This window comes from Rhinolophus ferrumequinum, chromosome 12 (assembly GCF_004115265.2).
Source record: "Rhinolophus ferrumequinum isolate MPI-CBG mRhiFer1 chromosome 12, mRhiFer1_v1.p, whole genome shotgun sequence".
Classification (NCBI taxonomy): domain Eukaryota; kingdom Metazoa; phylum Chordata; class Mammalia; order Chiroptera; family Rhinolophidae; genus Rhinolophus; species Rhinolophus ferrumequinum.
Genome location: NC_046295.1, coordinates 80729817 through 80743043, shown reverse-complemented (window position 1 = coordinate 80743043; position 13227 = coordinate 80729817). Strand labels below are relative to the sequence as shown.

Sequence of the window (13227 nt, the reverse complement as noted above, 5' to 3'; positions counted from 1 at the left end):
AACAGTTTAAGACTGCTTTTCAAAACTAACGAACACAGGGCAACTTACACAGTAGGTCTGACACAGCTCCTGCTCTATGGAGAACACTAAAGGCCCTGGTTTGAAAATGTACTTGCCACCATCCCAGACTCGCCCCTTAATGGCAATAAGGCAAATCACCTTCAACCCCAAATGGCCCATGGACACCGGCTAAAGGAGACTTTTTATTACTTTTATGTACAGAAAACGCCAACAGTGTACACTCAGCCCAGCTTGGTGGCCAATTCTTTAGCCTTTGCCTTTTCCAGCTTGGCAATGCGAGCCACCGACTTGGGGCCCAGGACGTTGCCTCCCCAGTGACGGCGGATCTGCAATGACAAGAGCAGCCGTTAGCTTGGCCTGTCGCTTTCTGAGGTTCTCAAATACAGTTCATGCTGTTCTGTTTGGTCGTTCCAAATTGATGGCCCAGTACAACTACTCAGAGAGCCAGTCAGCCCGACTGCAGGGTTGACTTACGCATGGCAGTGTGTGGAGGACGGCCGCTTACCTCATCGTATCTGTCATTGTAGTTGGTCCGGAGAGCCTCCACGAGCTTAGCCAGCGCTCCTTTGTCCTCCCTGACAAGGAAAAGGAGAAATGTGTGTTACAGACCCGCAGGTCCCCCGCCCAGAGCACAGGAATGACCGCCAAACACAAGCCTTTTGCCTCAGATAGATTATGACTACATGAGTTATTCAGGTGAAGAAATTCATAACCATCATTGGCAAAAGATCAGATAAATGTATCTTTCAAGCCAGAACATTTGGTTTTTAAGGTAAAATCCTAAGAGATCAAGTGAACGGGGCGGGGGAGGCAACTGGCCCCCAGCGATCCTTGGGAGTTTTAGGCCACGATGCATACTTACGAGTTAACCTGTGTGAAGGCGACGGTGGTGCAGGTCTTCCTGTGGACTAGACGCCCCAGCCTGGCCTTCCCCTTGAGAATGCAGTAGGGAACCCCCATCTTACGGCACAGGGCAGGCAGGAAGACCACCAGCTGGAAGACAGCATTAGCTCTTAAGAGTGTATCTTTCCTGGAAGCAGTGCATTTAACAGCCAGCCTTGTAGCAACTGCTCAGTGTTAAAAAGCTCATGTACTTGTACTTCAAGATGTAATTCAGTAAGAAATTCACATCATTGCAATAGCCACAAGTTGGTTGGATCCCTTGTCAGTATGTCCCCAAATAAAAAGCGGCCACTCCACTTTGGCGCCACCCTCAGTATTAAGCTTTATCTTCCAGGTACCGAGAAACAAAAAGACCCTAGTAGTCAAAAACAAGCCCAACGTACCTCGATGGGATCCACGTCATGTGCAATCACCACCAGCTGAGCCTTCTTGTTCTCCACCAAAGTGGTGACAGTATTAACCCCTAGAACACACAACCAGTTTGCACAAGCACTTGGGGGCGGCTGTTAACAAGCAGCTGTACGCACAGTGGGCCCCGCTAGAATCAGGATGAAATAGCTTGGGTTTTATACATCGATTCCAGTTCAAGAAATACATACATCAGTGCCGACAGCCCGCCCCACCATTCATCCTCTTCATGGAGGGCCCCTCACCTGCTCGAAGGACAGGTGGCCTCTTGGTAGGAACATCCCCCTTGCCAGCAGCTTTTTTCTCAGCCCGAGCCAACAACCTCTGCTTCTTTTCCTGCTTTGTCTCTGGTCTGTACTTGTGAGCCAGCTTAAGCAGTTGAGTAGCTGGGAAAAAGAATCGTTAGTTTAGGTCTGTAGCTTAAATTCTAACCTGTCACTCAATGCAATAACTGCTAAGTCACTGTCCCGAATACAAATCACACTTCAAGGACCCTCAGGCCACGTATATAATAATCTCAGTTATGCCACCTTCGTGTTCTAGAAACTAAACTAGGAATTTTAACCGAGTGCCGTTCAAAGCAGACACCGCAACCGTGTCCTCATCCGAGAAACCCCCTCCCACGCTGGTTTCATGCCCCAGACCCTCACCTGTCTGGCGGTCCAAGGCCTGGGTGAACTGGTTAATGGCAGGAGGCACTTTCAGACGCTTATAGAGAATAGCTCTTTGCCGCTGCAGCCGAATGTACCGGGGCCATTTGACAAAGCGGGTGAGGTCCCTTTTGGGCTGGATGTCCTGTCCTGAGAAGTAAAAAGGCAACACTTGCGTGAGTCTCAAATTCCTTGCCAAGTTCACATTCAGGGCCACTCAGAAGGGCACAGGTGCATCAGCGATCTTGGTGGTTCAAGTGTCATCACCATCTTTCAGATAGCAAATATCTTTACATCATCTGCACACAGACTCCTAGGCCCACAGGGGAGACCGGCGATACGTCTCCTGATTCAACACACCGACAAGGTGTACACAGCACTGCGGTCAGGGTGCCTGTCCTGGCAGCGCTGGTTTCGTGATGGCCAAACCCAACCCCAAAGGCCAGCATCTGACGAAGTGGAATGTTCAGACCCTTCCGAGACCCTGACCCTGTAACTTCACTGACCCCAGCTCAAGGGGAGAGGGAGAGAACTGAGCCCAATTTACAGCTAAAAAGCAGCAAACAGAATTCCAATCCAGGCAGCCCCACTGCAAACCCACTCAAACCCGCGAATAAAGACATGACCCTAACCTTCCGTACAACAAAACACCGTTTCTGGTGGGGAACCGCGCTGCCTTCCATCCCCTTCCTTACTCACCAATGCCAAAATTCTTGGGCCTTTTCTCAAACAGAGGATTTACCACCTTCTTGGCCTCCTGCTTCTTCACGACAGCAGGGGCTGGCGCCACCTTCTTCCCCTTAGCCTTCTTCCCTTTCGGCTGGGCAAAAAGGACACGCAGTTAAACCACGTCCTCCTCCACTCGTTTGAGCCGAGTGGGCGCAGGCCGGTGAGCCCTGACTCGAAACATCCCTGGGGGCAGGTGGGGCCCAGTCTCAAGCCCAGGCGGCGCAAGCCCCGCGACCACCCCGCTCGTGCATCAGCGATCTCGGTGGTTAAGGACGTCCCCACCATCACTCAGATAGCAAATATTCTTTCACATCATCTGCACGAGCCTTGACAGCCACGCAACCATGTCACTCCGCGGCGCCGCCCCCGAGGCTGAGATCTGCGCTTTAGGATGCGGACAGCCGTGGCCGGCCCCATCCCCGAGCGACACAGGGGAGACGGTGGTCCCCTTAAGAGTGTGGCTCCAGAAGCAACACGGGTGGACTTAGAACGTCACGCCGAACGTCCCCGGGCAGCCTCCAGGACCGCGAGGGGCCCCCAGGGCGTTGGAGCGCCTCAGCTGCGTCTGCTCCAAGCCCCGCATTGCGGCGACGCTCCCCAGAGCCACCCCCGCCAACCCGCCCAGCCGCTACGGAGTCCCAATGCCTCTGTGTCAGGCCCCTTGGGACTCTCCTCCCGCCGGGCGGTGGAGGAACCCCCGTGCAGCCGCGCCCCAAGAAGGATGGCAGCGGATAGAGCCCAGACCCGGCGCCGCTGCCACGGATTGCAGACCTACTCACCATCTTGGGCAACGGAAGGAGAAAGAAAGAAAAGAGAATTGTGGGAAATATGTATGCGACCTCGGAGATCGCGAGAACTGGCGCCTGCGCGGGATTTCGGATTTAAAGCCACAGGACTCCTTTCGCCCTCAACTCAGGTCGGGGCGTTGCCTAGAGCGGGAGGCGGGGTCTGTGAGACCGGAAGGGGCGTGGAGACGGTGGCGAGCTCCTCCAGGCCCGGAGAGGCGCCCGCGAAGCGGTACTTCCCGAGCGCCGCCGCTCACTCGTCCCCCACTCGGCCCCGGCCAGGTGCCCTCCGGGCCCGGGGTCCACGGACCAGGTGTGGGCGTTGGGGCAGGGTCGCCTTGTGTTTACCCCAGAGTGGCTGCGCCAGGACCCGGGCCGAGCGCTGGGGCGTGGGGAGAGAGGGTGGTCGGGGCGAGACCCCAGAGCCAAGAGGCCGTCGGCGCGGCGGAGGGCAGAAGCCTTGTGTGGCGGCGCCCCGGGAGCCGGGCGTGGAGCAGGGCTATGGGGGTAGATTAGGAAGGACTAGTTGGGTAAAGGGGTGGAGCACGCATGGAGGCGTGGAAGCGGCTGGCGGGGGGCAGGTGGTGAGCTCCTGCAGGCCTGTCGCGGACATGCGTGGGCCTGGTCTCAGAGAAGTCGGCTGGAGTCCCGCAAGATGTTGCGAGCTTGTCAGCCGCTCTAGGATGAGCTCGCCCACGGAGAGGGTGTGAAACCCCCGCAGTGCACCTGTGTGCAAACAGATTGGACGAGTTTGTGTGGCAGAAAGGGAGGGAATCCCGGGAGGTCTGCACCTTCTGCTGAGGTGGGGGCATGGAGGTGGGCAGCTGGGGTTGGCTGTGCTCACGCCAGACTCTGGGTCCCAGGTGCTGACTGGTGGCCTCAGACCTCTGACCCCTGCACTGTCCAGAGCCCCACCATGGCCCAGCAGAGAGCCCTGCCACAGAGCAAGGAGACACTGCTGCAGTCGTACAACAAACGACTCAAGGACGATGTCAAGTCCATCATGGACAACTTCACCGAGATCATCAAAACCGCCAAGGTAGGTGGGGGCCTCCAGTCTCCTGCCCCGTCTGAGACCAAAGGAAGGCGCAGGGTCTAGAGAGTGTGGCCAGTGTGAACTGAGTGATTGGCCAGCTCTGGTCAAGAGTGTAACGAGTGCTCTGTGCACGGTGGTCGGGATACAGCAGCAGTAACACCCAGGTCAACAGATAAATAATTAAACCAGCTAACCGCAGGCCCCGGGGAGGCAGTTGTACGGGACTCCAATCGAATTGCCAGGTTCAACATCCGGCACCGCTTACTAGCTGTGGATTTGGATGGGACTTGATTTCTCAGTGCCTCGGTTTCCCTGTAGGGTCCTTGTGATGATTGGATGAGTTTATCCGTGTAAACTGGCTGCTACGGGACCTGACAGGGACGCAGGCATCGTAGCTATTGGCAGTGAGTGCGGCCACAGTGAGAAGCTGGGGAAGGCCCCTCCGGGTGGAGAGAGCGGTCAGCATTGGGGTCCGGGGGCTGGATCACTGCACGACCACTGCAGACTTGGAGGGCTTGTTTGAGCAGTAATGGTGATGAGGACAGCTAGCATTTGCTTCGTGTTCGCTACACATCAGACCGTGCTGGGAGGGCTACCTGTGTCCTACCCCATTTCATCCTCACAAGACTGTGAAGCAGGTATCTCTGTCCTTTCCATTTTCAGAGGATCAAACTGAGTCTCAAAGTTTAGTAACTTGCCCAAGATCATTCTAATAACTGGCAGAGCCAGGATTTGAATCCAGGAAGTCTGGCTCCTGACCACTTAGGGTACCCTGACCCCAGCTCGTACCCCGGCCAGGCCCCCGGGAGAAGCTCTGTCCAAGTGGATGGGTTGGGCAGTTAGTAGCCTGGACCATTTAGTGTCGGGCATTTACTGTCTTAACACATTTACAGGCTCTCCCCTGGTCTTTCCCGGCCTCAGGTTTGCCCACCTGTAAACTAGAGACGGCTGACGAGGCGTCTGTGAGAATTCTGTAAGATGGCGATGGTTAAGGGCATAGCACGGTGCCCGGCACCCAGAAGTGCTCAGTACATAGTCACTTAAAAAGATACATTGTCCTTTCACTCATCCATGCAGCTTACTGAGTCTCCAAGCTGGTGACACTAGTCTGTACTGAACAGGGCTCCACACCCCAAAAAGATTTGACCTAGACCTCCCTGCTCCAGGCCCAGCGTGTGGAGGCATCCGTCTGCCCTGCCGAAGGTCCCTACTGTCTCGTTAGAACAGAACGAGAGAGGGAAGCTGAACACTGCCCGAGATCTGGTAGCAGCACCCGCTGTGGGAAGGAAGACGGGCGGGACGTGGGTGTGCTGAAGCCGGTGGGTCCCTGTGGGCCAGGCCCCTGCCAACTCTAGGCTTTCTGGTTTGTCCTCCAGATTGAGGATGAGACGCAGGTGTCGAGGGCCACTCAGGGTGAGCAGGACAATTACGAGATGCACGTGCGAGCCGCCAACATCGTGAGTCACCACGTGGAGGGCCCAGCCCAGGCTCCGGCGCCTTGGGGTCCTCCCTGGGGTTCCTGGGTGGGGGGCAAATCACTTCTCCGGAGCCTCCCTCAGGGGGAGGGCTGTCTGTGGCAGCGCGTGAGGGGTGGGCAGGTAGCTGGCCTCGTCCATCCTGTAGAGTGCTATGCAGTGGCTGGAGAGGGGTCGGCCCTTCCTTGCTGATGAGAAAGATCCCCGAGATGCATTATGAATGCAAACGCAAATTGCCAAATGAAACAGGATGTGCATTTTGGTCCTTTCTGATGTCACAGAACAAGCACATCAGCCAAATATTTCCATAGTTGTGTGCCCATGGGTAAAAGCACATAGGAAAGGTCCCAGAGGAATCTGTTCCCCTGGCAGGCATGCTGCCCGAGGGAGGGCAGGGCAGGTGGTTAAACGGGGTGCTAGTCTTATCTGTGGGGTTGGCGGTTTTGAGACGCAGAATGTGTGCTTGGATAACTTATGTGATTGGAGATCAGAACCACCAGGTCAGAAGCCAGGGGCCAAGTGAGGGTAGGGACTAGGGAGCTGACGGCACCTGCTGTCTGCCCCGCTTGCCAGGGAAGCATTTCGTGCAATCGAGGGGGTGCCGGGGACCCTGCATTCCTGTAACCTACCTGCTAGCTCTCTCACTTCTCACAACGACCCTGTGAAGGTCAGTGCCGTAGTTCCTCTTTGCAGTTGAGGAAACTGAAGCCATTGCTTGGCCAGAATCCGGCCCATGGCGGCAGGGCGCTGTCACCGCCTCACCTGCCTGCCCCGGTTCTGGCTGCCGCAGGTCCGAGCCGGTGAGTCCCTGATGAAGCTGGTGTCCGACCTCAAGCAATTCCTCATTCTCAACGACTTCCCTTCAGTGAATGAGGCCATCGACCAGCGCAACCAGCAGCTGCGAGCGCTGCAGGAGGAGTGCGACCGGAAGCTCATCACCCTGCGGGACGAAATCTCCATCGACCTGTACGAGCTGGAGGAGGAGTATTACTCGTCCAGGTACAAATAGGGCTGCACGCCGCCCAGAGCGGACCTGCGGACCTGGGCCCGGCCAGCAGGTGCGGCCCAGCGGACCCAGCAGCCCCGGAGGTCCTGCTTTTCCCAACCCTGCCGGGTTCAGAGCAGGGCTCACGGTCAGAGCGTTTGATCAACAATGTACACCATCCACCGGGCCCTGGGCGTCGGGATGAAAGTCACAGAACTTCGGGGTTGGGAGGGCAGAGCCTGGAGAAGGAAGGGCCGAGCCCGCGTTCCTGCCTGGGGTGCCTGTTGCCTATTTTTTGCGACTGTCTCCTCCTTTTAGCTTTTTAATCAATGTTTAGACATTCCAGCCAAGGCTTAGCTCCTCGTGGCCACCAGGCCCATGTCCAGGACACCAGTGCTTCCCCAGGGAGGTAATTCCACGTGGGCATCTCCAAACCCCCAGTGTGTGGGGGGATGGGGTGGGGAGTGGGGGGCGTCCTGGGCAGGAGGAGGAAAAAGCCCAGCAAAGTGTGGCCTCGAAAGCCAGGCCTGGGGTGCTTGGACCACCTAGTTCCTGTCCGGGGAGCCAGAGCCCTCCTGCTTGCGAGGCCCAGGCCGGGCCCGCGGGATAGCAGTGGGCAAGACCCATGACCCCAGCTCTCATGGGGCCACTCAGAATCCTGAAACCTGAGGCCATTTGAGCTAGAGGGGCCCTGAGAAATTGGAGTAACTTACTAAGGGGGAAACTGAGGCTGGAGCCTGGGAGGCCTGACACCTCCAACCTCATTAACTTGGAGAATCAAGACTCAGTCCAGCAGACAGAGTCCATGCCCCCTGTGCAAACCTGGACAAACCTGCCCTCCCTGTGGTAGGTTTTAAGTGTTTCTTTCTGCCTCGTGAAGCCGTGCTGGGGCCACAGCTGCCCAGAGCCAGCGTGGTCTGTGGTCTGGGGCTTGGAGTCAGTGGCCCCTCATGGGCCCTGTCCATCTTGGCCGTTGTGGGAAGGGACAGTGTGTCACTGCCCAGCTGGAACGGTTCTAGACTTTTCCAGAGTGTTCTGGGGCCGCCTCTGGTCCTTGATACCCATCGGCTCAGCAGACATGTGGCGATTGCCTCCTAACACCAGGCCTTCTGAGAAGTGTCCTCAGTGAGTCCCTGGGGGGTTTCAGACCCCGCTGGGGATGTGGCTCACAGCCCTGCTGGCTTTGCAGAGTCCCTTCACATCCCTGTTCATCGCCGTTGTCCCCAAGGGCCAGGCCTCTGGACTGAGCGGCTACAGGACAGCAATTCAGCTCTGCCTCTTGAGATTGAGGGCAGAGGGGAGGGAAGGGGACCTGCCCAAAGTCACTCAGCAGGGCTGAGGGGGAGCCCATGGGGACTGAACACCAGGCTTCCCACACGTCCCCCCGTTGGTATCTGGTTCACTGAGACGGTTCTGGGCTGGCCTGGTGGCCCCCTGGCTGTCCCTGGTGCCTCAGGAGGCCGAGTTGCGATGACGCCTGTAAGGGGCCAGGGCTCAAGCCCCGGCCTGCAGGCTGTGTGCCGCTCCCTCTTCTCCCTCAGCCTGTGACCAACCCGAGCCCCCAGCGCTCAGCCCGCCCTCCAGCCTCCGCGGCCCCGCTGCCCCGCAGGCCCATCTCCACGCTTGCTCGCATGCTTTCCACTCATGATTTGCTCTTGCTCTGCCTCTTGCCCTCTGCTGTCTTATGGGACACCGCTCTGTGCCCAGGACGGTTTCTGAGACTGAACGCCGAGGGCAGGAGCAGGGGAGGGAACGAGGGTCAGGGCAGGACGTGGGAGAAAGCCAGCTAGACAAGTGACGGGGCGGTCCGTGCTCTAGTGCCCCCCGTCAACAGCCTTCGGGTGCCATGCTCTTCACCTGCCCCCTCTTCTCCTGCGCCCCAAGTCCTCCAGCAGCCGAGTTAGAGATGGGAACTATTCAAGGAGCCTGTCTGAAGTCGCACAGCTGGTCAGTGGCACAGGACAGAATACCAGGCCTCTGTTCCTGGCACCGCATTCGAGCTCAGTACCAGCCAGCAGCTGACCTGGAAGTAAGGCAGGGTCTCCGCCCTCCTTGTCAAGTGTAGACCATGGAGAGACCATAGAGCGCTTTGGTCATTGGTTCCCACTGCCAGTGAAGCTGGCAGCTCCCCTGCGAGAGGGCAGCTGGAACCAGGATGGGAGGTGCAGCAGGGCTAGGACAGCCATGTGACAGGACAGATACCTGGGTGACCAGTGGAGGGACCTACCAAGGCCATGCAGTCGTGCAGACCTGCCCTGGCTGCTCCCGGAAGGCTCCCACTTTAGGATGCTGAAGGGCCCTGAAGCAAAGGTGGCCCCCAGTGCCTCCCCCCAGCCAAGCCTGCTTGACAGGGTCCAGCACAGAAGAGAAGGGAGAGGCAGGTCTGGGGTGCGGTCTGTTTTCTTAACTCTGCTTCTGTCTCACCTTTCCCTCCCCTGGCTTCCATCTCTGCCTGCTCCTGTCTCCCTGGCTTTCTGGTGGTGGAAAAGCTCGAGTCTTTGCGAAGCTAATGACCTGCCTCTGTGTGAAGCTTACTGGAGGCTGGACCTCGACACAGACACCGCTGATGGCCTCTCGGCCCCTCTGCTGGCATCCCCGGAGCCCAGCGCTGGGCCTCTGCCGGCTGCAGCCCCTGCCCACTCCCACGCCAGCGGCCCTGGCCCCTCAGAGCATGCCTGAGTCTCCCCTTCCCCCCAGGGTCCCTAGGATCTTAGGGACAAAATTTGCTGCTGCCCTTTGGGCCCACCACAGCCTCGCTCTGTTCGGCCTTGGTTTCTGCTTGGGGACCTCATCGGCACAGGGAGAGCCCACCAAGGAGCGCTGGGGGAAAGGAGTTCCCCCATCCACTTCCGGGGTGACCCACTCTGCCTTCCCAGCCAGCTGGGTGGAAGGAAGTTTCCAGGGCAGTTTGGCCTGGTGACCTAATGGGGGCAGGGAGGACGCCGATGTCAGACCTGACCCGAGCCTGCTGTTTAAACTGGGGAGGGCTCTAGTGGACACTACTAGCCAAGTCCTGACTCCCGCCCTCAGGCTGGCCTCCTGTGCAGCTACCAGGCTGCCTTGCCCGAAGGGACCCCGTGGGGCTGGGGGCAGGGCTGCCCGTTCACACAGAAGCCAGGCGGGCTGGGTCCTTCCTAATTCTGCTGCTTACACAGTGGTTTTTTGTAACAAGACTTGAATAAAAACACACGGCAAAGGCCCTTTTGTGTTGGTTCGTTCGTTCTTGTTCGTATCTGCTCAGCCTGGGATCACACTTGATCTCCCAGCGGCTGTGGGAAGAACGGCTCCTGGACTCTGCCTGGGTGGCTTTGGGTTCCAGGTCAGCCTTCTCCCCTCGGAGGCTCTGGACAAGCAGGGGTTGGGTCAGTTTGGGGTTATAGCTGCATTCCCGTTGCAGAGATCTGCTCAGGACCTAGATCCTTAATATTTGGTGAATGAAAAACTACTGCCATTACTGCACGTTATGTGGCCTAAGCACGTGTACCATTAGCCGGTGCTGTTGTCACCTGCATTTCAGGGAGGGGTGGTCATGGGCTGGAAAGGGGTTGAAGCGTTGTATCCACGGTCACAGAGCTGGGAAGCAAAGTGGCAGAAATCAGGACTCACCAGACGGAACACTAGCCTCAGTGCCACTGTGCCAGGGGTTACCCGAGAACGTGGGCAGGGTCACAACAGAAGAGCCATGGCTTCAAGCCTCCACCCTGTCACTGTTGTGCTGTCTCATGAGGGAGACCAACGTCCTGGTGTATGGGGGAGGTGACAGCCATGGTCAGGGATGGAAACAAGCTGACCCATCTCAGGTCCCAGAGACCCCCATGGCCAAGCAGAGGCACCAGACAGGGCAGCCTGGGCCCCAGCCCTGGCTCCTGCCCTGGTTTCTGGGGTGAGCTGGGAAATTTCTTACCCCCCCCACCCCGAGTGAGTTTCCCCATTGGTAGGATGGGTGGTGATCTCTTCCCAAAACATTTTAATTGTGGAGATAACTTGTACTTAACCATTAAGTAAAAGATTACAACCAATGCAAGCAAGCAGGTGTGCGGAACGGCTGGAGGGAGTGGGCCCAACTTACGGGGGCGGGGGGGGGGGCATTATCAGGTGTTTCTAAACACCTGATAACAAGCACCTGTATCATCAACTTGACCGTCCTGGGCTAGTGTCACCGTCCCACTGGAAAACAAAGCTATTTCTCCCTCTTAAAGCATAGCAGCCCCCCTGCTCTCGTGTCCTGCAGCCCGCACCCCAGAACTCGGTGGAGAAACGGGCTGTGTGCTGCTGGTTCTCACCAGCCTCCGTCAGACTGGTTTTGTCTCCATAACTCTGGCCAAACTATAAGTATTAAGGTCCCCAGTAGCCTCCATGTTGCTAACCCCCCGACCATCCTCAGTCCTTATTGCCCTTTTATCCCAAGCTTTCCATTCTGAGGATGTTCAAACCCCTGGAAACGTTAAAATCGTGGCAAAGGACATGCGTGCAGACCCGAGTGCTTTCAGTTTGCAACTTCGCTTGCTCTTTCTCAAGTCTAAAAGCCATCTGAACGTCAGGTGCAGATCTCACGACGACACCCCTAACTACTTGCCTGCTTACCCATCTAAGAGCAGCATGATGGCCCAATGCCAGCATCACACACCAAATGAACGATTGTTCCATAACATCGTCTCATGTCATACATGCTTTAATTTCCCCAATTGTTCGCCAAAGGTCTTTTTATACCTATTTTTATTTTGCATTGCATTTGGTTATTTCTTAGTCTTTTAAAATCTAGAACAGGATCAGGGTGGTGGTCGGAGTGGGTCGAGTGGAATTCCCGGTATACTTTGGAGAGCCAACAGGATTTGCTCGAGGACTGGATATGGGGAATAAGAGGAGTCAGGGCAGCTTCAAGGTCTGACCTACGTGCCTGGAAGCACAGAGCTGCCTCGACTGGGACCGAGAAGAAAGACAGGTGGGGAGAGGGGGTTCGGGGGTAGGGTGGGTCAGATCCCCATTCGGTACACAGCAGATGGAGGTGTGTAAGATACCCAAATGTGGGTCTGCAGTTCAGGGGAGTCAGCAGTCAAGCCACAGCCCTGAAAAGGGACAACTGAGGGGGGAGAATAGACAGAGAAGCCGTTTAGAGACCCAGATAGAAGCCAGGTGAGGAGGGGGAAGGCCTGCTGTCTGGGGTCCCTAAGCCAGGTGAAAACGGTTTTGGGGAGGATGGAGGATTAGCTGGTCAAACCTTGCAGACATCTTGCACAGAAAAGAGAACTTAAAATTAAGAAGGCCCATAATCAGGAGCTGCACTTGGAACTCAACAACTTGTTTCTCTCCCTGGCCTGTGGCAACTCAGATGGCACCTACCACCTGCGTCCAGTGAAGACCTCAACAAAGCCTCAGAGACCTCCCTGGAGATGAGACACTGATAAACCCACACTTGTGCTGTGGGCTGGGTCCCACTGAAAGAGGGCCCGTCGTCCCCGTCACTTCGCACTCCCAGCCCCTTCAACGTCTCTTGCTTTGATGGTTAAAACTGGTAGTTCCCCGGAAGGGCATGTGCATGGCTTAAGGAGTGCGCTTACAGAAATCACTGTGTGGACTGGAACTCTACAGACGGGGAAGACGAAGTCGTCCTCTCCCTAAAACATCACCTCGTGGCAGAGGTTAGGGGAAGAAAGTTAAATTCTTAATGTTTCAACTGTATCTTACTAGCAGGCTCTTCAAAGAGCCTTTCGAAGCAGTAACTTAGGACTCCATGACCCCCTCCCTTCCTTCCTTCCTTGCCCTGGTGAATATCACGTCCCTTCCCACCCCGAGGTGACCCTCAAAAGGTTCTGAGTTGTGTGAAAGCCTGTACTTCCCCCCAGTTAAGGAACGGGGTGTGGTGGTCCCCAGCCTCACGCTGGTAAACGCTCCCCTCCCGCCCCTGACGAGTCCTTACAAAGGAGGCACCTCGCTCTCAATCGGTCTGTGATCCCACTGTCCCGAGCAGCAGCAGTCACCGCCTGGGTCCCCCCGGCACGCCCCTTCCCCCCCTCCCTTTCTCCTGAGCGCACTCCATTATCCGCCACAGTATACAATGACTTTATTACCAGTCGCCACCGAAACAGCAACTCGACGAGGGCACTGTCGTGTCTTCTTCCCCGCTGTGCCCCCGGGGCTCGGAAGGCGCCCGGCACCCGCTAGGCGCGCAGTCCCTTCTGAACGAACGTGCTCCCGCCACCTTCCACCTGGTACCGGATGATTGCCGGTCTCCTCC

At 56.9% G+C, this 13227-nt stretch overlaps 2 protein-coding genes and 4 non-coding genes across 7 annotated transcripts; 1 reads left to right on the top strand and 5 right to left on the bottom strand.

The window, feature by feature from the left end:
• Positions 1–181: 181 nt before the first annotated feature.
• On the bottom strand, positions 182–3521 carry RPL7A (ribosomal protein L7a). Its single transcript, XM_033123956.1, has 8 exons — positions 3491–3521; positions 2682–2802; positions 1983–2132; positions 1578–1718; positions 1308–1387; positions 884–1014; positions 527–596; positions 182–347 (listed from the first exon to the last, which is right to left on the bottom strand). Exons 1-8 carry the CDS (start codon positions 3491–3493, stop codon positions 243–245), a joined length of 801 nt encoding a protein of 266 aa, XP_032979847.1. The 5' UTR covers positions 3494–3521; the 3' UTR covers positions 182–242.
• LOC117032601 (small nucleolar RNA SNORD36) lies at positions 680–746 on the bottom strand. The gene has a single exon (XR_004424776.1). It is a non-coding gene; the product is annotated as a small nucleolar RNA SNORD36 (small nucleolar RNA).
• LOC117032600 (small nucleolar RNA SNORD36) lies at positions 1088–1160 on the bottom strand. The gene has a single exon (XR_004424775.1). It is a non-coding gene; the product is annotated as a small nucleolar RNA SNORD36 (small nucleolar RNA).
• On the bottom strand, positions 2215–2286 carry LOC117032602 (small nucleolar RNA SNORD24). Its single transcript, XR_004424777.1, has one exon. It is a non-coding gene; the product is annotated as a small nucleolar RNA SNORD24 (small nucleolar RNA).
• On the bottom strand, positions 2958–3032 carry LOC117032603 (small nucleolar RNA SNORD24). The gene has a single exon (XR_004424778.1). It is a non-coding gene; the product is annotated as a small nucleolar RNA SNORD24 (small nucleolar RNA).
• Positions 3522–3658: 137 nt separating the features above from the next.
• On the top strand, positions 3659–10186 carry MED22 (mediator complex subunit 22). Of its 2 annotated transcripts, none has more exons than XM_033123959.1 (5): positions 3659–3809; positions 4360–4535; positions 5909–5989; positions 6798–7006; positions 9482–10186. In XM_033123959.1, exons 2-5 carry the CDS (start codon positions 4413–4415, stop codon positions 9669–9671), a joined length of 603 nt encoding a protein of 200 aa, XP_032979850.1. In that variant the 5' UTR covers positions 3659–3809; positions 4360–4412; the 3' UTR covers positions 9672–10186. The 2 variants fall into 2 exon arrangements, with proteins under 2 accessions (XP_032979850.1, XP_032979849.1); XM_033123958.1 differs by lacking the exon at positions 3659–3809 and adding an exon at positions 5699–5795 and having other exon boundaries at positions 4362–4535.
• The last annotated feature ends 3041 nt before the right edge of the window (positions 10187–13227 follow it).